This window comes from Carlito syrichta, unplaced genomic scaffold (assembly GCF_000164805.1).
Source record: "Carlito syrichta isolate Samal-C Ts95f unplaced genomic scaffold, Tarsius_syrichta-2.0.1 Scaffold288168, whole genome shotgun sequence".
Classification (NCBI taxonomy): Eukaryota; Metazoa; Chordata; class Mammalia; order Primates; family Tarsiidae; genus Carlito; species Carlito syrichta.
In genome coordinates, this window is record NW_007232264.1 from 6,289 (window position 1) to 33,426 (window position 27,138).

The 27,138-nt window shown below is 47.0% G+C and overlaps 1 protein-coding gene across 1 annotated transcript; it reads right to left on the reverse strand.

Annotated features, from left to right (window-relative positions):
* On the reverse strand, positions 1-27,138 carry LOC103255485 (TBC1 domain family member 2A-like). Its single transcript, XM_008053455.2, has 5 exons — positions 26,646-27,138; positions 22,338-22,479; positions 14,755-14,902; positions 6,375-6,508; positions 1-281 (listed from the first exon to the last, which is right to left on the reverse strand). The coding sequence occupies exons 1-5, from the start codon at positions 27,021-27,023 to the stop codon at positions 1-3; spliced, it is 1,083 nt and encodes a 360-aa protein (XP_008051646.1). The 5' UTR covers positions 27,024-27,138.

A 27,138-nucleotide genomic window follows, 5' to 3' on the forward strand; every position in this document is an offset into this window, starting at 1 on the left:
TCACGCATTGTAGCTCGCTTGTCCAAAAGGCTCCAGATCCGAGGGGTTCACTGGAGCCCGGGGCCTCCCTGGGCCAGAGCTCACCTTCTGGGACTTTAACTCCTTGGTGAGCATCAGAACCTGTTGCTCCAGGGCCACCACTTTCTCCTGAGCAGTGCGGTTCCGCATGAGTCCTTCGGAAAACAGTGGGAAGGTGTTGTTCTGACGCTTGGCTTTCTGACCGAGATTGATGGTCAAAGAGGACTTGGGTGCAGACTTTGGAGAATCCTCTGGCTCTCTCCCTGCTCAAGAGGAGAAATGCAGAGATTATGACAGATGACATCACTAGTTCTCAGGCCTGAGCTTGCTTCGGGGAATCTGGAGGAGTTGTTAAAATGCAGATTCAGTATGGTGGCTCACATCTGTAATCCCAGCACTTTGGGAGGTCAAGGTGGGAGGATCACTTAAACCCAGGAGTTTGAGACCAGCCTGGACAACATAGCAAGATCCCAGTTCTACAAGACATCAAAAAAAAATTAACTGGGTGTGGTGTCGTGCACCTGTAGTTTCCCAGTTTGAACTTGAAGTTACAGTAAACTATGATTGTGCTACTGCACTCTGGCCTGGGTGACAAAACAAGAATGTGTCTCTAAAAAAAAAAAAAAAAAAAAAAATGCAGATCGTTGGGCCCTCCTTTCAGAGCTTTTGATTTAATGTGCTGGGCAGGGCTTGAGAATATGCATTTCTAAAAGGTTCCTAGTTGATGCTGATATAGCCTGTCCAGGGATCAGACTTTGAGAATCATGGGATCATATAAATATTATTTACACTGCGCTGGTTAAGTCACTTAGCTTGTCCACTAAACCGTGCCTGTCTTCTTCCCTCGGATCCCAATCTTATACCACCCTGCCAGTGTTTGCCAGGTGATTTCCTCTCAGGCATGAGCCCTGGCAGAATGTTTGTTTCTTATTTCAGGACTCATCTCTACCCACTGGGAGGCTTTCAAAGCACACAGAACTGTCTGTTGATAGCAACAAAGAATGACTACCTGCACTCTGCATTCCTGCTCCAGAGAGCAGTTCAGCTCAACTCTGACTTGATTTTTTTTTTTTTTTTACTCCAACAAATAAACTGTGTTTACTTATGGATGGCTTGTTTTGTACCCTTATTCTGATGTGTACTTAGTATTAAAGGTGTATTTTTTTAAGTGGTCTAAGACTGGGAGCACACTTTAGCCAATGTTTATGCCCTTGTCCAAAAATTTAGTAACTGAGTAGAGTTCAAGAGATTGAATATTTTCTGGGGTTTTTTTTGTCTTTGTTTGGAGTCTCACTCTGTCACCCAGGCTGGAGTGCAGTGGCACACTCATGGTCACCCCAGCGTCAACCTGTTGGGTTCCAGCGATCCTTCCAAGTAGCCAGAACTATTGGCGTGCACTACCACACTCAACTAATTTTTTTTTTTTAATTGTAGAGACGAGGTCTCACCAAGTTGCCCAGGCTGGTCTCGAACCCACGGGCTCAGGCAATCCACTTGCCTCAGCCTCCCAAAGTGCCGGGATTAAAGGCTGAGCAGCTAGAGACTGAATATTTTCAAGAGTTTCTAAAGAGGGATTACTGCATTTTCCTGGAATCTTTTTTTTTTTTGAGTTGGAGTCTCACTCTGTCACCCAGACTGGAGTGCAATGGCCGCTCTGGGCCACCGCAGCCTCGACCTGCTGGGCTCCGGCGATCCTTCCGCCTCAGCCTTCCAAGTAGCTGGAACTACAGGCGTGTGCTACCACACCCAGCTAATTTTTGATTTATTGTAGAGATGAGGTCTTGTCAAGTTGTCCAGGCGGGTCTCGAACCGGCGGGCTCAGCCAATCCACTCACCTCGGCCTCCCAAAGTGCTGGGATTACAGGCTGAGCCACCGAGCCCGGCCTTTCCTGGAATCTTATGTGAACATAGTTTATAATTGAAAATGAATAAGCCGGGCACAGTGACTCATGCCTGTAATCTCAGCACTTTGAGAGACAGAGGTGAGAGAATTGCCTGAGCCCATAGGTTTGAGAACAGCCTGGGCAACTTAGAGACCTCATCTCTACGATAAATCAAAAAACTAGCTGGGTGTGGTGGCGCACACCTATAGTTCCAGATACTTGAAAGGTTGAAGCGGAAGGACCACCTGAGCCCAGCAGGTCAAGGCTACAGTGGCTGTGAGCAAGCTACTACACTCCAGCCTGGGCGACAGAGTGAGACTCCAACCCAAAAATAAATAAATAAATAAATAAATAAATAATGAATACAATAATTTCTTCACTGAGAGAAGCTGCCTTAATGCTGCCATTGTCCAGCCCTTGTTTTTCTGCCCAAACAGGTGTTTCTGCTGTTCGTCCAGCAGGGTCTTAGGATTCTTACTCCAAGCTAAATTAGGAGACATATTTCCCACAGTGAAATATGTTTTGTGCCTCAAAGCTGCACAGTCCTTTTATTTCTTCTAGAGCAAGGGCTAGAAACCTACAACTACAGCTCACAGACCAAATCCAGCTCACAGCTTGCCTTTCTAAGCACAGTTTTATAAGAATACAGCCATACCCATCTGTTTATATGTTGCTTATGGTTGCTTTCACTCCTCAGAGGCGGGGCTGAGTACTTACAACAGACACCCTAGAGCCTCTAAACCCTCATATACTCACTATCCAGCTCTTTACAAAAAGCGTTTGCCAACCACTATTAGCAAGTCACCCAGTTTTAGCCTTAAATCCAACATCAGCGAATTCATCCCTTAGGCTCTGCCATCAGCCTACATCAAAGGCACTTAGTGGGCAGATTATGTGGTCAAGAGACGCCAAGAAGCTTGTTCACAAGGGACATACACATGACTGCCATGAGGCCCCAGCATTCTCTTCAGCCCTTGGTGCTAGAAAAAGCTTTGCTGCTTCTCTTTTTTTTTTTGAGTTGGAGTCTTACTCTGTCGCCCAGACTGGAGTGCAGTGACCGCTCCCAGCCACCGCAGCCTCGACCTGCTGGGCTCCAGCGAGCCTTCCGCCTCAGCCTTCCAAGTAGCTGGAACTACAGGCGCACGCAACCACGCCTGGCTAATTTTTTTATTTATTGCAGAGATGAGGTCTCGCCAATTTGCCCAGGCGGGTCTCGAACCCGTGGGCTCAGGCAATCCACTCACCTCAGCCTCCCAAAGCGCGGGATTACAGGCTGAGCCACCGAGCCCGGCTAAGTTTTGCTTCTTCTAAGAAAATATGTTTTTTGTCTTATGGACACTGGAAGTAATCTACCCTTTGCCTTGACTGCTGAGAAGCTCAGAGTCACCTTTGCTACCCCCTTTAGATACTCTATAGGGTCTTACCCTGCTCTTACCTAAATCTCCTAACCCAAATGGCTCTTTTGTGTGACTATATGTAGTTTAATAAATTAATACCAATCTTTTTGGGACTAAGGTACTAAAAATTAGGATGTGGTATGGGATCTCAGGAGAGGGACCCAGCAGGGCTTGGGGGATGGGCTGAATGACTCAGCATGAGTCCAGGCTAAGGACTGGCCAGTCTTGAAAAGAAAAAGAATTATTCCAGGCTAGGTGTGGTGACTCACTCCTGTAGTCCCAGCTCTTTGGGAGGCAGAGGTGAGAGGACTGCCTGAGCCCAAGGGTTTAAGATCAGCCTGGGCAACTTGGTGAGAACTTGTCTCTACAAGTTAAATTTAAAAAAACTTGTCTCTACAAGTTAAATTTTAAAAAATTAGCTAGGAGTGGTGGTGCATGTCTGTTGTTCCAGCTACCTGGAAAGCTGAGGTGGAAGGATCACCTGAGCCCAACAGGTCAAGGCTGCATGAGCATGCCACTACACTCCAGCCTGGGTGATAGAGTGAGACTCTGACTCAAAAAAAAAAAAAGAATTACTCCAGTAGGTGACAGGAATCTGACACTCCTTGGCCTTGCTGGGTGCAAGAACAGAATGGTCTTGGTCTTGTTCCAGACCTAAGAGAAATCCAGTTGCACTGGGTACAAAGCAGCCCAGTGAGGTCAGAGGGCTATAGTGTCTCTTTTTCTTTCCTGTTATGGGGTCTAGGAGGGCAGGGATGCTCCCTGGAGTCTGCTACCTTCTTATAATACTACTACATCAACCTTGAGGGCAGACGGGGTAGGGACCACTGTGCGTATATTATAGTTGGAGAAAACGAGGCCGAAGACAGTGGTTTTCAATCAGTGACCTGGGATTTCCTGGGAGTGCCTCAAGGGCTGATCAGGAGGGGAAGGTGGGGTGGGAGGAACAGAGGAGTTCAGTCCTGCATTTATCTGTTTTCTATATTAAGTTTTGTGTTGGGGGATAAGTTTTCATGGCAAAAAAGAATGTAGTTTGAAAAATCACTGACTTCGAAAATGAGACTTCAGGCAGCAGCAGACTGCTCAGATTGAACCTGTCACTCTGTGTGGCTGCCAGTGAGGCATTCCACTTTTCCATGCCTCAGTTTCCTTATCTGTAACATGAGGATAACAACAGTATCTATAGTTCTAGTTGCTGTAAGGGTAAAGTGCTCGGCACACTCGAAAAGATTCTGCTAAACAAAAGAAGCAGTCACAAAAGATGGCATGAGCATATTCCGTTCATACCAAGTATCCAGAACAGGCACATACATAGACAGAAAGTGAATTGGCGGCCGCCTAGGGTTAAGGGAGGTAGGGACTGTGGTTGATGGCTAAGGATGCAGGGTTTTGGGGAGAGTAATAATATGTTCTAAAATTAATTATAGTGATGGATGTATATAACTCTGTGGAGAGGCTGAAAGCGACTGAATTTTAGATGGGTGAATTATATAATATGAATTATACCTTAATAAAATGTTTAGTACAGCCCAGGTACAAAGTAACTGCTATATAACATCTAGTTTTATTCTGACTATTATTGATGCGATACAGTACTGACTCCCAGGACTGCTCACTGTGCTCTCTGACCTCATCAGGCATTGACAGCTGCAAAGGGTGCTTTTTCTCGTCACTTCTATGCAGCCCAGGGGTTCCCTCTGCCATGAAAAGACCTCACAGCGCTGCCTTAGCAGCTTTCTCCCAATTGTTTCTGAGTTAAAATATGTGGTAAAGCCGCTCCTGCCAATTCCAAAGAAGTCAACTCAGCCCTCTGATGGTGTGGGTTACTCACATTTTGTGAAAGAAACAATAAAATGCTATGTCAACCTAAAGGCCATTTGTTCCACATCTTGAGGTAGATCTTATTTTAATCACCTCAGATAGGCATTTTTACGCCCTTTCCCTATAAACTTTTTTTATGAAAGAAGGAAAGAAAAAACAAGAGCAATATTTTCCTTTATTACTTCCAAGAACCATAGCTAAGGGTTTCAATTTGGGAAGATGAAAAAGTTCTGGAGATGGATGGTGGTAATGGTTGCTCAATAGTGTGAATGTACTTATGGTCTCTGAACATTACAACCGAAAATGGTAAATTTTGTTGTGTGTGTGTGTGTGTGTGTGTGTGTGTGTGTGTGTGTATATATAGAAAGAATATATATATATATAAAGAATATATACATATATATATATATATTCTTTTTTTTTTCACTCTGTTGCCCAGACTGGAGTGTAGTGGCCACTCCCGGCCACCGCAGCCTTGACCTGCTGGGCTCCGGCGATCCTTCCGCCTCAGCTTTCCAAGTAGCCGGAATTACAGGCATGCGCTACCATGCCCGGCTGATTTTTTGATTTATTGTAGAGATGAGGTCTCGCCAAGTTGCTCAGGTAGGTCTCGAACCCGCGGGCTCAGGCAATCCACTCACCTCAGCCTCCCAAAGGTGCGGGATTACAGGCTGAGCCACTGAGCCCGGTTTGTTATGTATATTTTACAACCAAAAAAAAAAAAGCTTCATTGTTCCTAAACATCTGGAAACCCAGGAGGAGTGACCTGGAGAGTTTCATCTTTGACATACTGCTTGTGGATTGAATGTCTTCCCCTCCATCCATTTGAAGGGGAAGCCCTAATACCCAATGTGATGGTATTTGGAGTTGGGGCCTTTGGAAGGTGATCAGATTGAGAAGGTTATGAGGTTAGAGCCACTGATGAGATCAGTACACTTAGAAAAAGAAACCAGAGCTCTTTCTTTCAGTCATGTGAGCACAGAAAGAGAAGACGGCTATCTACAAGCCAGGAAGAGAACCCTCACCAGACACAATCTGTTGGCACCCTGATCTTGGACCTTCCAGTCTCCACACAACTGTGAGACATAATGTCTGTTATTCAAGCCACACAGTCTATAGTATCTTGGTACAGCAGCCCAAGCAGACTAAGACACTCACAAATGTACAGACGGTGGTTTGCAGAGGAAAGAAATCACTCATTCCAGCCCTGAGGGGCTGGTCTCTGAAGGCAGCTTAGACCTGGACAGAGGCTCACCTGGGGTGCCGGGGTCATGGGCCGAGGGCTGCTCCTCCCTTTGAGACTCCACGCTCTGTGGAGAATCTTCCCCTGGAGCTCCATGGCCCGTTCCTGGGGCCTGCTTGTTGCCACGGATGTTGTGCATCGTGTTTCTGAAAGGAGACAAGAACAGAGGAACACACAGCTGACAGCCCTGTGTCCCTCTGCCCTTCCTTCTGCCCCTGCTGGAGCTCAAGCTTCATCCTGACACTCCACCATCCTCACCAGCGGTCTCCCAGACTCCAGGCACCTTGCAGACACATCCCCACACACGCCACTCCCAATCTCCTTTACCCTTCTCCTTCGCACTTACCACCTTCCATATACTTTATGGCTTATAAGCAATATATGCTTGACTCTCTCACCCTCAACCCTGCTACTGCAATATAAGCTCCATGAGGGCAGGGATGCTTGTCTGTTCCATTTACTGATGCATCTAGAATGCCTAGAACAGTGTCAACACATGGAAGGTGCTTAATATGGATGTGTTGAATGAATGTTGAATGGACTTGCTGATCTAACTTTCCCAAAACTTCCATCTGGTTTCATAACTATTTTGCTCAAAAGCTCCCTACTTCTGCTGAGATCAGTTGCAAACATCTCCTGGTGTTCTTCCCTCTTGCTCTCTTTGCCTTCTTAGATCTGTCCTCTCTGCAGCCCTCCCTGACCATCTCACATCCTCCAAGAAGCTTACTGCACCTCGGGTCCCCTCCTACTGTGGGAGCTTTTCTGTCCTCTCAGTAAATACTGCTTTCTAAAAAAACAAAACAAAACTGGGCACTAACACACCTGCATGTCTGAAAGGCCAGGTGAAACTAAAGTAAATCAGCTAGACTCAGATGTGTGAAAATGAAATGTTTATTATTATATTATGTGTATTATTACATTATATGTATTATTATACGATACTGATTTCAGAAGTGGTTTGTTTGCAGCATTATTCTAGTGAATGGTAACTAAGCTGTAAGTTTGCACAGAGATTAGTTGCTGATACCAGAAACCTAGAGTCTAGGATGCAAGAGAGGAAAGAAAACAAGATCCTGGACCCACACAACGTGACACTGGGTTGTATGTGCCAGAGATCAGGTTCAATACGTTTGCTTTTTTTTTTTTTTTTTTTTTGAGTTGGAGTCTCACTCTGTCACTCAGACTGGAGTGCAGTGGCCACTCCCGGTCATTGCAGCCTTGACCTGCTGAGCTCTGGCGATCCCTCTGCCTCAGCCTTCCAAGTAGTTGGAACTACAGGCGTGTACTACCACGCCCAGCTAATTTTTGATTTATGGTAGAGATGAGGTCTCGCCAAGTTGCCCAGGCGGGTCTCGAACCCGTGGGCTCAGGCAATCCATTCACCTCGGCCTCTCAAAGCGCTGGGATTACAGGCTGAGCCACAGAGCCTGGCCGCATGTTTGCTTTATAGGAAGGAAGTAGGTAGCATTGAAGGCTAGCCTAAGACCACAGACCACAGAGAAATTAATGATGAGCCGGATGAAAACAGAGCTCAGTTGAGTTTCTTTTCCCATGCAAAGAGGTAAAAGTAGACATATTCCAAGATTAATAGCAAGGAAGACAAAATGATTAAGAGTTCACTATGGGGCCGGGCGCATGCCTATAATCCCAGCACTTTGGGAGGCCGAGGTGACAGGACTGCCTGAGCCCATGGGTTTGAGACCAGCCTAGGCAACTTGGCGAGACCTCATCTCTACAATAAATCAAAAAATTAGCCGGGCATGGTGGCATGTGCCTGTAGTTCCAGCAACTTGAAAGCCTGAGGCGGAAGGATCGCCTGAACCCAGCAGATCGAGGCTGCAGTGGCCGTGAGCTTGCCACTGCACTCCAGCCTGGGCAACAGAGTGAAATTCCTAGCCAAAAAAAAAGGTTTACTATGTCAGTGTTTCAGACTATAGACCATGACCCACTAGTGGATTGTAAATCAGTAGTATCATGACTAGCCTCTAAAAATGAAATAGAAAATATAAGTGTGCATTCCACTTAATAAACATTAATACTTTGTGAGTTGTATATACACATAGTAAGCTTAAGCAAAAAAATGTATTTCTTACTGTGGTCATGACCAACAGTTTGAAAAACACTGTACTCAGAGGGTATTTACTTAACAGGCAGCTTTACTGTGGTCAAAAATGCGGAAGTGAAAGTTTATAGACCTGTGTTGGGGAGCTGCCTTTGTTATACAATCCTTATGTGCAATGTATACTTCTAGCAATACGGTGGACAAATTACTCTGAAAAACTCTCACTCCACAAAGATCGAAACATATTTTTAAAATACCTAGCTTAAGTCCCAGTAAAGGAAGGAAACTCCAGGAACTAAACATGAAAAAGAACACGAAACTCAAGTGGGAAATAAGGAGATAGATACATGTATAGCTTAGATTATTGTTCAGTAAATAGTCACCCCCTCTCCCACACCTCCACGGGAGCAGCTTACTTCCCCTTCTTCCTCTTGACTTTGGGTGTGGCCATGTGGCTGGCTTTGGCCAAATTCACATTAGCAGATATGGTATAAACACGGGCTTCAAATGTGCTTGCATGTAGGGTGTGACTTGTACTCCTGCTTTTCATTATGGAAAGAACATGCCTCTGGTAGCTACTTGTCCATGGAAGATAAGAAACACCGAAGGGTATACCTAGATCCTACTGACAGCTTGGGGCCAAGACCATGTGAACTAAACGTAAATCAGTTAGACTTAGATGTGTGAAAATGAAATGTTTATTATTATATGGCACTGAATTCAGAAGTGATTTGTTTGCAGCATTATTATTATTATCATTATTTTTGAGTTCGGAGTCTCACTCTGTTGCCCAGGCTGGAGTGCAGTGGCATGCTCATGGCCACCACGGGCTTGACCTGCTGGGCTGGGCTCAGGCAACCCTTCCTCAGGCTTCCAAGAAGCTGGAACTACAGGCATGTGCCACCATGCCCGGTTAACTTTTTGACTTATTGTACAGGTGAGGTCTTGCCAAGTTGCCCAGGCTGGTCTCAAACCCCTGGGCTCAGGCAATCCTCTCACCTCAGCCTCCCAAAGTGCTGGGATTACAGGCTTGAGCCACCATGCCCAGCTGCAGCACTATTATATTGAACGTTAACTAGTATATAAGATTGCACAGGAATTAACTGCTGATACCAGAAACCTAGAGCCTAAGCTTCAACAGAGGAAAGAAAACAATGTTAGAATTGAGATACCTACACAAAGCTGAAGCTCTTGAAGGCCTATACCCTCTGTGAAGAGATGGGTTTAAAAAATGCCTGTTGGTGGATACGGTGGCTCACTGTAATCCCAGCACTTTGGGAGGTGGAGGTGAGAGGATTGCTTGAACCCAGGGGTTTTAGGACCAGTCGGAGCAACTTGGCAAGACCTTGTCTCTACAATAAATAAAAAAAATTAGCTGGGCATGATGGCATGCACCAGTAGTTCCAGCTACTTGGAAGGCTGAGGTAGAAGGATCACCTATACCCAGCAGGTTGAGGCTGCAGTGGCTGTGAGTATGCCAATGCACTCTAGCCTAAGCAACAGAGTGAGACTCAAAAAATAAAAAATAAAAAAAGCCTGTTGACAACATTGACATGAGAACATTCTGGGTAAAGGCTCTCTAACTGTCAAACAACAACAAAAATGTCTTAGCTAGGCATGGTAGCACACAGCTGTAGCCCTAGCTACTCAGGAGGCTGAGGCAGGAGGATAGCTTCAGCCCAGGAGTTCTGATCATGCCACTGCACTCTAGTTTGGGAGACAAAATAAGACTCCATCTTAAAAAAATAAATATCTCCTCCAAAAACTTGAAATCACAGAGCTGCCTTCATGTGCATGTGGGGTTTATGTTTATATTAGTAAGAAATTTCAAACCAAGGTATTAAATTAAAATGATTCCAGGTTGGTCACACCTCTAGGTTAGCATATATTCTCTATACTGGGACATACCTCAATTCATGTTTCTCAGTATTTCCATAAGTAAAGATCAACCAAAGCTGAACACACAATATAACATTTAAACACTCCAGAAAACAAGACACTGTAAATGGAAGGCAGAACAACAGCAAACAGCATAACTAGGACTTCAAATATTAGAATTACTAGATAAGGACTATAAAACAATGATAACAGCTGGGCATGGTAGTACATGCCTGTAGTCCCAGCTGCTTGGGAGTCTGAGGTGAGAGGATCACTTGAGCCCAGTAGTTTGAGACCTGGGCAACACACTGAGAACCCAATTAAAAAAAAAAAAACACTTTTAAAAACACTACATACCTGGGCAGCGAGACCTCATCTCTACAATAAATCAAAAAATCAGCTGGGTATGGTAGCACATGCCTGTAATTCCGGCTACTTGGAAGGCTGAGGTGGAAGGATTGCCGGAGTCCAGCAGGTCGAGGCTGCGGTGGCCAGGAGCGGCCACTGCACTCTAGTCTGGGCGACAGAGTGAGACGCCAACTCAAAAAACAAAACAACAACAACAAAAACACTACATAATGGCCAGGCGCGGTGGCTTACGCCTATAATCTCAGCACTTTGGGAGGTCAAGGTGACAGGACTACCTGAGCCCATGGGTTTGAGACCAGCCTAAGCAACTTGGCGAGACCTCATCTCTATAATAAATCAAAAAATTAGCCGGGCATGGTGGTACGTGCCTGTAGTTCCATCTACTTGGAAAGCTGAGGCAGAAGGATCACCTGAGCCCAGCAGGTCGAGGCTGCAATGGCTGTGAGTGTGCCACTGCACACCAGCCTGGGTGACAGACTGAGACTCCAACTCAAAAAAACAAAAACAAAAGAACACTACATACTAATTAAGAAATACAACATGAAATCTTTAGACTAAGGAGTATAAAAATAACTAGGTATAGTAGAAAGAGAATCAAACAGAATTTATAGAAATGTAAACTATAATCATAATATATAAATATATTTTATATAAATATAAATATATTTTATATAAATATAAAAGAGCAGATTAGACATAAATAATGGGAAAAATTGATGGACTGAAAGATGTAAATAAATTCCTCGGTATTCAGCAAAGAGTCAGAGATAACAAATATGACAGAGTGGTTAGGGATACAGAGAGCAACCAAATGGTCTAACTGTGTAATGCTTCTCAACTTCAGTGTGCTTAAGCATCACCAGAAGATCATGGATTTCAGGTCCCACAAGCCACATGAGTGGGAGGTGCCTCAAGTGCACATTCTACAGCCAGAGGCACTAGCTGTGTGGGGTGGCCATCATTACTGCCCACACTTGCCCTTGTCCAGGAACTGCAGCCTCCCCAACATGTCCCAGGGTTAACAAGCAGTTATTCCTAGGACATGGAAGGGCATACATAATCCCAACTTTAGGGAAGCACCAGCCCTCTAAACTCTAGCACACATCTCCTCTGGGGACAGGGAACTCACTTCCTTCTGAAGTAGTACAGGTAATCACCACTCAGCTAAACCACTGTGCTTGGGAGAAGCATCCCCAGTTTATAAATGTATCAACCTAGGTCGGGCACGGTGGCTCACACCTATAATTCCAGGACTTTGGGAGGCTGAGGTAAGAGGACTGTCTGAGCTCACAGGTTCAAGACTAGCCTGGGCAACTTGGCAAGACCTCACCTCTACAATAAATCAAAAAATTAGTTGGGCATGGTGGTGCGTGCCTGTACTTCCAGCTACTTGGAAGGATCACCTGAGCCCAGCAGATCGAGGCTGCAGTGGCCATAAGTGTGCCATTGCACTCCAGCCTGGGCAACAAAGTGAGACTCCAACTCGAAAAATAAATAAATAAAAAATAAATGTATCAACTTTGTTTGGAGCAGTGCATAGACCACTTTCTGTTTAGGTTTAACTCCAGATCTGAAAGGCCCAGCCACAGCACAGGCCATAAAGACTTGCTCTGGAAGGATTACCTTGAGTGAACCAATTACCATCCCTGAACCTCTGTTTCCTCATGTGCAATGGGGATGATGAACATATCAACAACGAACACTGGTTGGGCCCTTCCGTGGCCAAGTTCTATACTACACAGTATAATGCAATTCACTGATTTAATCTTCACAATAACCCAATGAAGTAAGTACTATTATCATCCCCACTGGGCAGAGAGAATTGAGATTCAAGAGGATGAGTAACCCAAACCACAGAGCTAGTAAGTGGTGGGGCTGAGCATCAGACCTGGATGTCCATGCAGCTCCATTGTTTCAGAACTTGACCATGTTATGACACCACTTTACAGGTGTGTCCAGAAAACTCAACAAGAACATAACACACCGAGCACCGTGCTCAGGAAGCTCCCCATTCCCTTCCCCTGAGCATGACCCGGGCTCACGGCAGCACCAACAGCAAGCTCCAAGACCAGCCAGGGGGAAAGGGATGAGGACATGAAGGCAGAGTTGATCACCAAGTTGTCTGGGGCTCTCAGCAGCCCAGGGCTCTTCTCTCGCAGCGTTGCCTAGCATTTTCTGTGGGCTATTACGAATGGCAGGAGGGAAGTGACGGCCTGATCCCCTGAAACTTCCTTCCTTTCTTGGTCTCTGCATTTTCTCTGTTCCGCTTCTGCTGCTGTGGCCTCCATCAGGCACAGACTCGGCTTAATCTTGTTGAGACTGTCCTGAGTGCATGCTGGCTAGACGGCTGGACTTCTCAGGCCTCCTCTCGGCCCGATACACTCCCAGTGCACCCAGTTCCCCTCAGCTCCTTCTGAGGAGTGATCCTCTGTAGGGTGTCCTCCTCGTCCACTTACTGTGGGGGGTTCAACCATGTTCTATATCCCTCAAGCCTCCTTCTCCAGCTCAGATCTCTCTCCTCAGCTCCAGACCCCTCCATTCAAATGTCTGTGGGGTAGCTCTACCTCCAGCCAGCAGGCTCCAGAGAGCACTGATGGTCTTTTCCCTAAAACCTGCTTCTCTCCTGGGAAAGGCATCATCATCCTCCCAATCACCCAAGCAAATTCAAATACTAAACTGGCAGAGAGAAATGCTGTGCCTGATTCACACAGAGCCCGGGTCCCTAATCCAAGTCCAGTGAGCAATCTATTCTGCCTTATAAGAGGTCCCAGTTTATCTAAAGCCCATGCAGAAAATAAGCACCCAAACAGGATCAGTATTGGGTATTATTTACATTTTTTAACTTCTCAGTGCCTTCACCTAGAACATCAGAAATAGCAGCTAATATTTCTTACATCTTAAGACTGTCAAGCACAGTTCTAAATAAGTTTGCAAGCATTAGCCCTTTTAACCCCCGTGCTAAGCTGATAAGGCAAGTACTGTTGTATGTACATTTACTAGCAAGGTAAGTGACACACTGAGAAATAACCTGCAAATGGCAGCACAGCCTACAACTGATGGAAACGGGATACAAACCCAGGCAGTTTGGCTTCAAAGTCCAGGCTGTCTTGCTACCTTCTCATAAGTATTTAGAAACAAAGCCTGACAACAGGAACATGTATATAGAACACATTATTCAATGAAAAAAGTAGTGGAGATATGACTGACACAATAAATTGCACATGTTAAAAGTAAATAAGCTGACACATTTGACATGTATAAGACATTTGTGAAACTATCACTACATTCCATTTAATATGATCTCAAGTATGCCTACATGTATATATAAAAGGTAGAGGAAAGAGATGTAATGCTAAGAATGTTTGGATGACAGAATTATAGGTAATAAAAAAAAATTGTAGCCAGGCATGGTGGCTCACTCTTGTAATCCTACAACTTTGGGAGGCAGAGGCAAGAGGATTGCCTGAGCCCAGGGCTCGAGACCAGCCTGGGTAACTTGGCGAGACTTTGTCTCTGCAATAAATAAAATAATTAGCTGGGCATGGCATGTGCTTGTAGTTCCAGCTACTTGGAAGGATGAGGCAGAAGGATCACCTGAGGCCAGCAAGTTGAGACTGCCGTGGCCATGTGCAGGCCACTGCACTCCAGCCTGAGAGACAGAGTGAGACTCCAACTCAAACAATAAAAGACTAAAAAATGAAAATTTGTATTTATAGCACCATTTAAAAAAAAAGATAGGGTCTTGCTATGTTGTCCGGGCTGGACTTGAGCTCCTGGGCTCAAGTGATCCTTCCACCTCAGCCCTCCTGAGTAGCTAGGACTATAGATGTTCACCACCATGCTCGACGAGTAATTTTTAATTTATATCTCTTCAGATGCTCCTGATTTCCTATGGTGAAGATGTACTATTTTTCTGATCAGAATGATGAATGCAATATTTTAAAATGATGATGTGATTCATTGAAAATAAAATTCATTGCCCTCTCCCCTGGCCCACCTCCCTGCAGCGAAATCACACCAGGTCGAGCCTGGCAAAAGGGCCTGCCTAGAGTTTGGCTGGCCCACAGCCCCACCTGAACTTACTGTATTTCAGTTCCCAGGTGCTTGAGGGAAATATTCTGGAGGGCCAAGGGCATGGCAGGGACTGGCTGCATGGCAGCTGCCACACCTACAAGCCCAGTGGGCGTTTTCACAGGGCACAGGAACTCCTCCACCTCCACCTTCTCTTGCCCTGGGGAACAAAAGGAAGGGAAATCAATCCACCTGGGTCATGAGGAGAAGACTGGATGGCTGGGACAGTATGGGTGCAGCCCTGACTAGCAGCAGGCAGGAATTGGAGAGCTACAGGAGTGAGTAAGCCTTTCCCGGAGGTTAACAACAGCAAAAGAGGCTGCCACCAAATGTTCTGGCACCAGTAGAATGATGCAGTGCATTTTGCTGGTACAGCCCTCCTGGAAATCCTTAAAATATATGCAGACCTAGCTGGGTGTAGTGGTTCAAGCCTGTAATCCCAGCACTTTGGGAGGCCGAGGTAAGAGGATTGTCTGAGCTCAGGGGTTCGAGACCAGCCTGGGCAACTTGGTGAGATCTCATCTTTACAGTAAATCAAAAACTTAGCCAGACATGGTGGTGAGTGCCTGTGGTTCTGGCTACTTGGAAGGCTGAGGCAGAAGAATCGCCTGAGCCCAGCAGGTCAACGCTGGGGTGGCCGTGAGCTTGCTACTACACTTCAGACTGAGAGACAGAGTGAGACTCTGACTCAAAAAAAAAAAAAAAAAAAAGCAGACCTGCACATACATCTGAGAGCCCATCCTAAAAACGTGAGAAATGCAGACACAATTTTATGTGTCAAGAGGTTCATCCAGCCTTGCTTATAATAGCCTCAGGCTGGAAATAACTTAAAGATCTAAAACCTGGGCACAGGTTAAGTAGGTCACAGTGCGGTCACAATGGAATATTATTCAAGCATCTAAAATGATGTTAATGGATGCTTAATAGCACAGCGAATGTGCAGAGAATATAATATTAAGCCAGATTACAGATGGGAGCTATGGTATGATCTCAACTGTGTAGAAAAAGTCTCAAAGAAATAAACCCCACAATCTTAACAGCAGTTAGAGCTGAATGATGGGATCTGAAATGAAGTTATTCTCATGCAATTTTACTCTTTTCCCCCAAATTTTCTAAAGTAAACCTAGGTTAATTTATAAACAAAAAAATACATATTTATCAAAAGCATATGTTTATAAAGAGATTTTCAAATATAGGGAAATGTAAGGGTCGTACTACTGAGTTATCAAAAGGTAAAGCAGGACGTTTTATATTATTATACAATCCAAAAAATGTTTACATAAAAGGGGGCAGGAGCTTTTACTGTCTCTGGGTAATAGGAGTATGGGTATTTTTTCTGTTTTCCAAATGTTCTGCTTAAACAATGATTCTTCCACAGTGAGTGACTTCAAAATGTTTAATGTTAAGGAAGGGTTTAAGGCTAAGGAAACATTACATGGAGTATAAAAGAGAGGAGGAAAATATTTAGAAATTAACTTTGAGTGTTACAAAAAGTGGAAAAGAGCCTTATGGGTTGCTATGATTTTGATCAGGCAGCCTCTGAGACCTAAGGGCAGAAGACATTTTTCATGTCCACATGCCTTCTTACTGAGAGGTTGAAAAATTTAGGGGTAGAGATTTGTTTATGCTTGACATCTACCAAAAGGGTGTGGGTACAAAAATATTAAATACAGTGGTGGGAGCAGGGGTTGCTGTTAAGTCTATTTAAGAACACAAACTGCAATCAATGAAACAACATTTGATAATTCCTAATGGGTTCCGTCAGATCTGGCAGGCTGGCCAGTCACATTACTCAAAGACCACTTTGAGGTCTCATCTTCAATTCACCCTCCACCAAACACAGAATGGGTGTCTACCCTGAGGCTTCCAGCTGGGGCTGGAGAAAGTGAGATGAAGCAAACTTGAAGTTCACAGCCTAAGGAGCAGGGAAGAAGAACTGCACACCTTGGGAACACCAGGTGGGCAGGAGCTGGGGTGGGGGTAGTTCTGGGAGATGGAGATAGAGTCCTTCCAATCCAGGCCAGGGAAGACTTCTTGGAGGAGGGGCACTGCAGCTGGGCCTTGAGGACTGGAGTTGATTTGGACTTGCAGGAGGAAGGATCTTTCTGTGCCAAGCATACGTACAGGCAACAGCAAGGTGTTCCAGATCCAGAGCTGAGTTGGCGGGAGGAACCCAGGGGAGACAGGGCTGGGAAGGCCAAATGGAAGCAGGTGTGGCCAAGAGGCTGGATTTCAACAGGATGGAGACCAGAGCTCCTGGGGGTTTGCAGTGGCGTGAAGTAGTACTGAACCTGGCTTGGGTTGGAAGATTTGAAACCAATCCCTGTTTCCACAGGGAGGTTGCTATGACCTGGCTGGACATCACTTAAAACAAACAAAAAAAGAGCCGGGCTTGGTGGCTCAGCCTGTAATCCCGCGCCTTTGGGAGGTTGAGGTGAGTGGATTGCCTGAGCCCACAGGTTCAAGACCCTCCTGGGCAGCGAGACCTCATCTCTACAATAAATCAAAAAATCAGCCGGGCGTGGTAGCACATGCCTGTAATTCCACCTACTTGGAAGGCTGAGGCAGAAGGATCACTGGAGCCCAGCAGGTCAAGGCTGTGGTGGCCGGGAGTGGCCACTGCACTCCAGTCTGGATGACAGAGTGAGACTCCAACTCAAAAAAAAAGAAACCAGGAAGAATACGCTCCACTTTGTCTCCTTCAGAGTTAAAGTACATGAAAATGAGAAGGATGGAAGGCTGAGGCGGAAGGATCACCGGAGCCCAGCAGGTCGAGGCTGCAGTAGCTGGGAACGGCCACTGCACTCCAATCTGGGTGACAGAGTGAGACTCCAACTCAAAAAAAAAGAAAAAGAAAAAAAAAGAAAATGAGAAGGAAACCAGAAAGTCCCGTATCATGGACTCTCATCTTTCAAAGTAGTCGTTAATCCAGATTTTGAGTTGGTTCAAGATGAACAAAATTTTATTGTTTATCAATACTTTTATTCTCTTTATTTTTCCTCACTCAAAGCAAACAAAACAACTACAGTTTTTCTAAGACTTTAAGCAAGTACTTCCCCAACTGCCAATGTCTGCTTTCCTATAACTGCCACTAGATCTACTTTGAGGCCACATATAACTAAATCTTGGGGATTAAATGTCATCACCGGTTGGCTTTACCAATGGGGAAATAGCGGCTTAGAGGGTGAGTTTTGTGGCCAAGGTCAAAGTTAGCAGGTGATAAAGTTAGAGACTCAATCGCAGTTTTTCACTTTTGCTTTTCTCACTAAATCATATGGTCTATCAGAGCAGCTTTCCTTCTTTCCTTCCTTCCTTCCTTCCTTCCTTTCTTCCTTCCTTCCTTCCTTCCCTTCCCGTCCCTTTCCTTCTTCCTCTCTTTCTCTCTGTCTTTCTGGGTTTTTTTGTTTGTTTGTTTTTAGTCATGGTCTCACTCTGTTGCCCAGGCTGGAGTGCAGCGGCACAATCACAGTTCACCGCAGCCTCAAACTCCTGGGCTCAAGTGATCTCATCTCAGTTTTCCAAGTAGCTGGGACTACAGCCTTGCGCCACCATGCCCAGCTTACTGTTTATTTTTGGTAGAGATGAGCTCTCACAATGTTGCTCAGGTTGTTCTTGAACTCCTGGGCTCAAGTGATTCTCCCACCTTGGCCTCCCAAAGTGTTGGAATTGCAGGTATGAGCCACTGTGCCAGGCCCAGAAGAACCTTTCTAACAAGCAGATCACAAGACTGGAGGGGCTACCCAGTAAGGCACAAGCTCTTGGTGCAAAGGGGCATCCAAGGGATAGGTGGCATGTGATGGCAAGGCCACAGTGGAGATCAGACTTTCCATAGGGAGAAGAATGTGACCCAAGGCTCTGGTCTGGGGCCTCCGGGCCTTTCCCTAGAGCAATGGGAGGTAACCTCTGCAAATAATTTTCAGCAGCATTTATTGTAATTCTCCTTTTGCCTGGGCCCTAGGGACAGCCCCATCACAATGGGAAGAAGTCACTGGCCTAGACAAAAACAGATCTGGCCCAGCAGGTCACTGCCTCCCCAGAGAATTCTAGCCAGATGGCTGGCTGTCCCTCAGCTTTTGAGGGATTGGAGGGAGGGTGCGAGTCTGCAGACCCAGGTTCAAGTTTCAGTCAGACATTTTCTTTTTTTTTTGAGTTGGAGTCTCACTCTGTCGCCCAGACTGGAGTGCAGTGGCACACTCCTGGCCACTGCAGCCTCAACCTGCTGGGCTCTGGCCATCCTTCAGACTCAGCCTTCCAAGTAGCTGGAACCACAGGCGCGTGCTACCACGCCCGGCTAATTTTTTGATTTATTGTAGAGATGAGGTCTCGCCAAGTTGCCCAGGTGGGTCTCGAACTCGCGGGCTCAGGCAAATGCACTCACCTCAGCCTCCCAAAGCGTGGGATTACAGGCTGAGTCACCGAGCCCGGCTGACATTTTCTTACTATGGGAACTTAGGCAGGTCCCTTGATCTCTGTGAGCCTCAGTTTCCCCTTCTGTTAAATGAGAATAACACTAACTACTTCACAAAATTGTGTGAGGATTAACTAAGATGATGCATGCAAAGCATTAGAGCAGAATTGCTAAGTGGCATGCACATGTTTATGATGATATACATTTATACAAGTTCTTTGGAAATTGTAGCTTACTTTGGCAACGAGCTATTATAAATCTTTGGTTTCCCTTTGATCTTTCTTGGTTCTGTGGAAGCCACTGTTTAGGTAAAGTATAAACTAAAGTTGTAAATGCTTAAAAGCATAGAGAGCATGCCTTGAAGATTGTCCAAGGGCAGTGACAAGACACTTTGTGGCAGCTGGAGTCTCTGTGACTCAAAGTCAGATGTGGGTCAGGAGGATTTCGGTGCTCTGGGAGTGGGCCCCTGCTTCCTCAGGAAGTGTAGAAGCTGGGCAGCCTGCTTCAGATGGCTAAGCCAGGGCTGGCTGGCTTGCGCAAGACTCCAGAAACAGCTTTCTGGATTGGCTGGAGAAGGTTTTTCCCGGTCCTGGGTCTGGAAGAGTGCAGGCCTACTGTAGGGTGAAGAAAAGCTTCAAGAGGAGAAGCCACATCCTTGCTTCCTGAGTCTTACACCAGCGTCCTCCTCAGGAGACTGGCACCCTGGTCATTGAAGCAAATGACATCCCCTCCCCCAACACCTCCAGCAGGGGCTGGCCCAGGAGAGAACTGCTATGTGTGCTAAAGCAAAACCACAGAATTAAAGAGCCCGAAACAGGTTCACCACAGCAGAAGAGGCCTGTGGGATCCCAGAGCCATGCTTTGACAATCTGTCCCTTCAAATTTCAGTCCAAGACATGTGGGAATTCTGTTATTGGGAGGGTTTCTCCTTGCTTCTAGTCTGAAGCAGTCTGTGTGGCAATTGCATCCACACAGGCTGCAATTTTCTGCACAGCCAAAGTTGTCTGGGTCCCTGGTAGATAGGGAGTGGGTGCTGGAGGAGAAGGGCAGAAGGAAAGAAATCCTTCAAAAGAAACTCTGAAAAAATTACTAATAACTATTAACAATAAAAGGTGTAGTTTTGTTTTTTATTTTTATTTTTATTTTTTTTGAGTTGGAGTCTCACTCTGTCACCCAGACTGGAGTGCAGTGGCACACTCCTGGCCACCCCTCAACCTGCTGGGCTCCAGCGATCCTTCCGCCTCAGCCTTCCAAGTAGCTGGAACTTCAGGCACGCACTACCACGCCTGGCTAATTTTTTGATTTATTGTAGAGATGATGTCTCGCCAAGTTGCCCAGGTGGGTCTCGAACCTCCAGGTTCAGGCAATTCACTCACTTCAGCCTCCCAAGGCACGGGATTACAGGTTGAGCCACTGAACCCGGCTAAGGTGCAGTTTAATAACAGTAATAGCATATAAACATGTGTGTATACTATTATGATAGCAATAGCATATGTATCTATACACATACAAACACATACACATTCAGAATAATGATATTATCAGGACAACTGCCATGTATTGAGATAAACTGTGTACCTGACATTATGCTAAGGGTGTCACATTCCTTTCCTCATTTAATTATGTATTCACTCCACATATATCCAATGTGCCAGGCAGGGCACTAAGGGACTGGGGACATAGGTGACAAAGAAAGGGTCTCCAACCTTAAGACCTGGTGGGTGGAAACTGACCAAGACAGGGGTAATAAGAATGCAACACCATCAGGCCTCCTTAGAAATGCTTGAAAAAGGCGTTGCAGGTCTGTAGAGAGTCTAGCTGGCAGAGTTCTAGAAAGCTTCCAGGAGGAGGCAGGCAAGAGGCGGAGTAGTGCCAGAGCTTGGCCAAGAGAATAAGCAGGAATTTGTCAGACGAAGGAGAGAGAGCAGACTCGTGTGGTGCTGCTGCCCACTCAAGCCCAAGTCGGGCCTCAGGGGAGCAGACAGGTGTGATCAGGAGGAAAGAGCCCCGGGCACTGTGTACAGGAGCTGGGACTGGACCAACCAGGTGGCAGGTGGCCACAGATGCAAGTGAGGGGCTCAGGCTTTCACTTAAAGTTCTCAGGTTTCAGAGAAGGGAGTAGGCACAGGTCTGCATACGGGACGCTAGGAAGGAGGCTGCTGTGATTTTCCAGTTGAGAGACGAGGCCTGGCCCAGGAGGTGGCAGTGAGAAAGGCCTGGGCCTGACGTGTGCGTCAGAGGCAAAAATGGCCAGCACAGTAACCGACTGGACCCCCTGGCCAAGACTGAGGAAGGGTGGAGCAACTGGGTACATGGTAAGGGGCCATCCACCAGGAAGGGAAGCTGGGGGAGAGAAGGGTCAAGGGCGGAGGTGCTCAATTTGCGACATGCAAAGCACCCAGATACAGAAGTCCAGGAGGCGCTTGGTGACAAGTCCTGCCCTTGCCTTTTGGCCTCCCTGTCAACTGAGCATGAGGTACTTTAGACACTCTGTGGCTCCATGCTGGGACCTGATTTTCCATGTTCTGGCAGGGGCAGCTGTGAGGTGGCCTATCCTAATTCTGCAGCATGGTGGGAGGGTGTGATCTCCTGGGCATTCCATGTTGGAATGATCTAGGATTTGGGATCAGGAAACTTCATTGATGAGCCAGATGGGGGCAAAGGATTCTGTTTTATGAAAACACCAGGGATAAAATCACTGATCTACCCAATTCACAGTACAAAAGCATTGTGTAAGAAGCAACAACAACACTGCATCTTCTCACTAACCTTCCTCATGGCAACGCTGAAAGTTGCATTTCTTGAGACCTTCCCATGATTGTCATCATACTAGCAGCTAATGTCTACTGGATGGCTGCAGGCATCGTTCTAAGCATCTTAGGTGTATAGATTCATTTAATCCTCATAATAACCTTAAGAAGTAGGTATAGGTTATTAACCTCATTTTACGAGGAAAGAAACTGAAGCTCAGAAAGATTAAGCAACTTGCCAAAAGTCACGCGGGATTACCGTCTGCACCCAGGCAACCTAGCCCCAGAGCCCCCATTCCTGCCCAAGCAATGCTGAGTCACACCCCTGGCTCTCTGCTTCCTGAGCAGAGGGCTCCTCCCGCTCATTCTCAGCAGGAGGGTAAAGGTTTAGTCACCAGAGCCCTGAGTGTACAGGCAGGAGGCCAGCCCATGGGTACCTAGCTCGTCGTGCAGGGAGGGCCCATTCCCAGCCGGGCTGGCGTCAGGGGCGGCAGGAGGTGCAGGCGGGCTGTTGTGGAACTCCCAGCGCTTCATCTGCAGCTGCTGAAGCCAGTACAGCATCACTTGCTTGGTGGCGGCCTGAGAAGCACAAGGATTAGTTGGCAAGGCCCCATGCTTGCAGGGTGGCACTGGGTGTGGGATGCGGGGCAGGTCGTGGAAGGCTTAGGAACACCGTTTCTCAAAAAAACAACAAAAAAACCTGTGAGTGGGTCCCCGTCTCTGCAATGCCACATGCTTCTTGGCTACAGAAGATGATCAGGCTCTGGTCTCCCACTCAGTTGTTCCTTAACTGCACTGAGCCTCAGTTTCCTCATCTGTACTATGGTGACAATAACACCCATTTCATAAGGCGATTATGAGGATGAAATGAGGTAAGGGAAGTAAAAGTGCTCTACACAGTACCTGGCATACAGCAGGTGCTCAAAATGTGCTCACTGGATAGAAGAATTTGGAGGTATTGTGAGAGGGAAAGAGCACTGATGTCTGACTTGGGTGGGGCCCTGGTACCATCACTATCTCCCTATGTGACATCTCCAAGTCTTTGCTGCCTTTTTTTGGAATGAGGGTAATCCCTTCTGCTTTGTGGATATGAATGGGGACTGGAAAGTCACATGCACACTAAGCCAACTTGGTGGCACCTCCTAGACCACCTAGTACTCCAAACAAGCTAATAGTAAATGCTAATCATTGGTCTCCCATCCCTGGACAGTCCAAACACTCACTTTCACATCCATTAATTCACTGGATGCTCCAGGGAGGAGCCAAGGCAGGAGTGGTCAGCCTTTCTACAGATGAAGAAACTATGGCTCTCAAGTCACCCAAGCATGTGGTGGTCGCATTGGTCCCAGAACCCAGGTCTCTCACTTCTTTTTTTGTTTTGTTTTGTTTTGTTGCTGGGCTCCGGCGATCCTTCCGCCTCAGCCTTCCGAGTAGCCGGAATTACAGGCATGCGCTACCATGCCCGACTGATTTTTTTAATTTATTGTAGAGATGAGGTCTCGCCAAGTTGCCCAGGCGGGTCTCAAACCCACAGGCTCAGGCAATCCACTCACCTCAGCCTCCCAAAGCGCGGGATTACAGGCTGAGTCACCGAGCCGGCTAGGTCTCTCACTTCTAGAGTTTTGTTGGAATTTATGGCCAGGAGACTTGCAACTTCATAAAGAAGGCCTGAGATCAGTTGAGGTGGGCTGCAGAAGACAGGTAGCTCTCTGGGTGTGGGGGATCTCACAGAGCTTCTCACAGTCAAGGCTCTATGAGAACAGCAGCAGGCTATGCGGCCACCAAGGCAAGCTCTCCTTCTTAGGGGTCTACAGGTGTGCCCTAGATTGTGGAGGGGGCTCTGAGAAAGAGACTCTCAGCCTTTCATGCAAGGATCAACAATGCACACCAGTTTCCCTTGCATACACTTCCTGAGAGAACTCAGCTCCTCCCAGGCCTTCGCCATGACCTTCAGGCTGCTGAGCTCCTGCCAAACCCAAATACCCCATTTGATTATGTTGTTTGGCAAGTGTACATGGAGCACCTAGAATACTAGGTATGTCAGGGGACTATGCTGGGCATCGAAGATATGGGGGTGTGGGGGGAACCAACACACATAGTCCCTGTCCTCTTGGAACTTAAAAGTCTACTCTAAGGGACAAGTATCTGGACGTCCCATGGACTCCTCAGCCTGAGTTCCTTCCTGTCAGTGACCCACCCATCCAGACAGTTAGCCAGCTACTCCAGCCATCTCTGATGTCACCCCACATTCTATTTTCCTGCTATCCTGAGTCACCTCTGTTTTCTCCCTCTCCAGGGCCACAGCTCTAGTTCAGCCATCATTCTCTCCTGATCACATCCTGATGGGCTCCCCGAATACCAGCTTGCCTTTGCCTGATTTGTTCTCTACCTAATGGCCAGCCTGAGCTTTCTAAACATTCCAGTCTCACAGCGCTTCCTTGGTTAAGGCTTTCTGACAACTTCCCACAGCCTGCAGGACAAGCTCTTTGGCCTAACTCACAAATGTCCCACTCTTGGGTCTCTGCTTTCCAATTCCATCCTTCGGGCCCCTTTGTGCCCCTGGCTCCTGTGATTTGTCTGGACAGTTGGGGCTATATCATGTTTTCCCATCTTTGCTCTCAGGACTCTCTTCGCCTGGAATACCCTTCTCCCCCTTGTCTATTTGTCACTTATTTCTTCTTTCAAGTCCCAGATGGTGTCCCTCCTCCATAATGTCTTTCTGGCTAGCCCTTCCCATTCAGTAGAACTGTTTTTTGCCGTCACCACACATTTCTTGTACAGACTTATCACAGTGTCTCTATAGAACATTTTAGTGTGCATGCCAGTTTCCCCATCACTTTCCCACCGGACTTTAAGATGCTTGAGAACGGGGTGCAGGGACAAAGCTGATTTGGCTCCACACCCCAGAGCCTAACACAGAGCCAGGCACATACGTGTATCAAAGGAGTAGTAAAGACCATGTGTTGGACACCCAGTATACAGCACTCAATGGAAGAAGACACATGACCCAGGAACCACGTGACCTCTAAAATGCCTTCCCTGGCCTGGAACTCCTGGGTTCTGTTATTTTAACTGAGCCTCCCAGCCAAGCCCATTCAGTAAAAACGATAACTGAACCAGTTAGGTGGAGGTGGAGGTTGAGGGGTAGACAGACGCAGGTGGGGTGGGGGCAGCTACCTCCTGGCACACTGTTCTCTGATGCCCACAGAACTTGTAGCCCAGATCTGGCTTTCCAATTAAGTTATGGAAGCCGGGCTCGGTGGCTCAGCCTGTAATCCCCTGCCTTTGGGAGGCTGAGGTGAATGGATTGCCTGAGCCCGCGGGTTTGAGACCCACCTGGGCAACTTGGTGAGACCTCATCTCTACAATAAATCAAAAAAAAAAAACTGGCCGGGCGTGGTAGCGCACACCTGTAGTTCCAGTTACTTGGAAGGCTGAGGTGGAAGAATCGCCGGCGCCCAACAGGCGAGGCTGCAGTGGCTGGAAGCGGCCACTGCACTCCAGTCTAGGCGACAGAGTGAGACTCCAACTCAAAAAAAAAAAAAAAACAACCAATTAGGTTATGGGACATCTCCTCCTAACATGAGCATTCTGACCTTGGTTCCATCATCCTTTGTGTCCATGTGTGTTTATTCAACCAACATTTATTAAGCACTCACTTAATAAATGCCAGGCTGTATTCTAGGTGCTGAGATTAATTTAACAATGTAGGTACCTGTGATATGCCAGATGCTAAAAACTACCTAAGTTCTGAAAGTTTAAGTAACTTGTCCAGGGTCACACAGCCAGTAAGTAGAGAATGTACAATCTGAATCCAACCCTGTCTGATTTCAAAGAATGTAGGCTGGGCGTAGTGGCTCATGCCTGTAATCCCAGCACTTTGGGAGGTGGAGGTGAGAGGATTGCCTGAGCCCAGGGGTTCAAGACCAGCTGGGGCAACACGGCAAGACCTCGTCTCTACAATAAATCAAAAAATTAGCCAGGCGTGGTGATGCATGCTTGTAGTTCCAGCTACTTGGATGGCTGAAGCAGAAGGATCATCTGAGCCCAGCAGATTGAGGCTGCGGTGGCTGTGAGTGTGCCACTGCACTCCAGCCTGGGTGACAGTGAGACTCCAACTTAAAAAAAAAAGAATGTGGACTTTCTACTGCTTCAGGCTTTCTCAGTAAAACATATCCTCTGCTGTTGACAGGAAAACAGGTTTAGACATGCCCATGTGAACATCTAGGTTGATCAGTGAAACCTACATGTTTATCTGCCCAATCCCTGCCAATGTCTTCCCAGCATTCACTCCCCTTGGTCAAAACACCAAGAAAAGTGAATCAGAATCAGTCCTTGAGAGAGGACTGCAAAGATCATATCTTGACTTACTTCGCTTCCAGGTAAGAAAGTTAAGGTAACTGCATTGTTGTGCACACCCTCCCCCCCAAATTTTGATACAGCTCTGAGAGGTAGAAAGACTATGGGATTCCAAGTGTGTAGTACACCACTATCTAGCTGCATGACCTCAGGCCAGTCCCTTCGTCTCTGTATGACTCAGTTTTTGATCCATAAAATGGGTCCACCATCCCTTCCTTATGGGAACCAATGAGAAAATGGGTGCGCTTTGGGAAAGCACAAAGTTCCTGAAACACGTCGCTGATCACTGATTCAGTCAATTCACTGCGACCACACACCCGCGCCCAGTCGTGCCCTGGGAACTGGGACCTCACCCTGGCTGGAAAGGAGAAAAGTCTTTCATTTACCTTCAGGGTAATAACCCGGCTAGGCGTCTTGATTTCAAAAGTCCCCTCCTCAGCGTCCGCCTTGCAGTCAAAGACCGCACTGGAGAGATCAATGCTGTCCAAGGGGTTAGCATCCTGAGCGGTCCGCGAGTAATACAGGTGACATTTCCTCTCGTCGTAAAAGAACCAGCGGGATTTCCAGCCCCGGATGGGCCCTTTGCCGCCAAACTTACTTAGATACCCACAGAGTTTCTTGGGAGCCGCTCCCAGGGGCCGGGCGCAGTCCTCCGATCCCTCGGGGGGCAACCCCTCGGGGTCCCTGCCCGAGCCCGCGGGCTCTTCTGAGCCGGGGACGGAGGGGCTGGACTCCGGGGCGTTCTCCCGAGGGACGCCCTCCATCGCTCCAAGCCGGCGACCGCGGAGGGACAAGAGGCCGGTCGGTCCGCAGGACCACTGAGTTGGACAAATCTCGGGGACCCGGCGGGCGCCTTCCAAAAGGCAGACACCTGGGAGG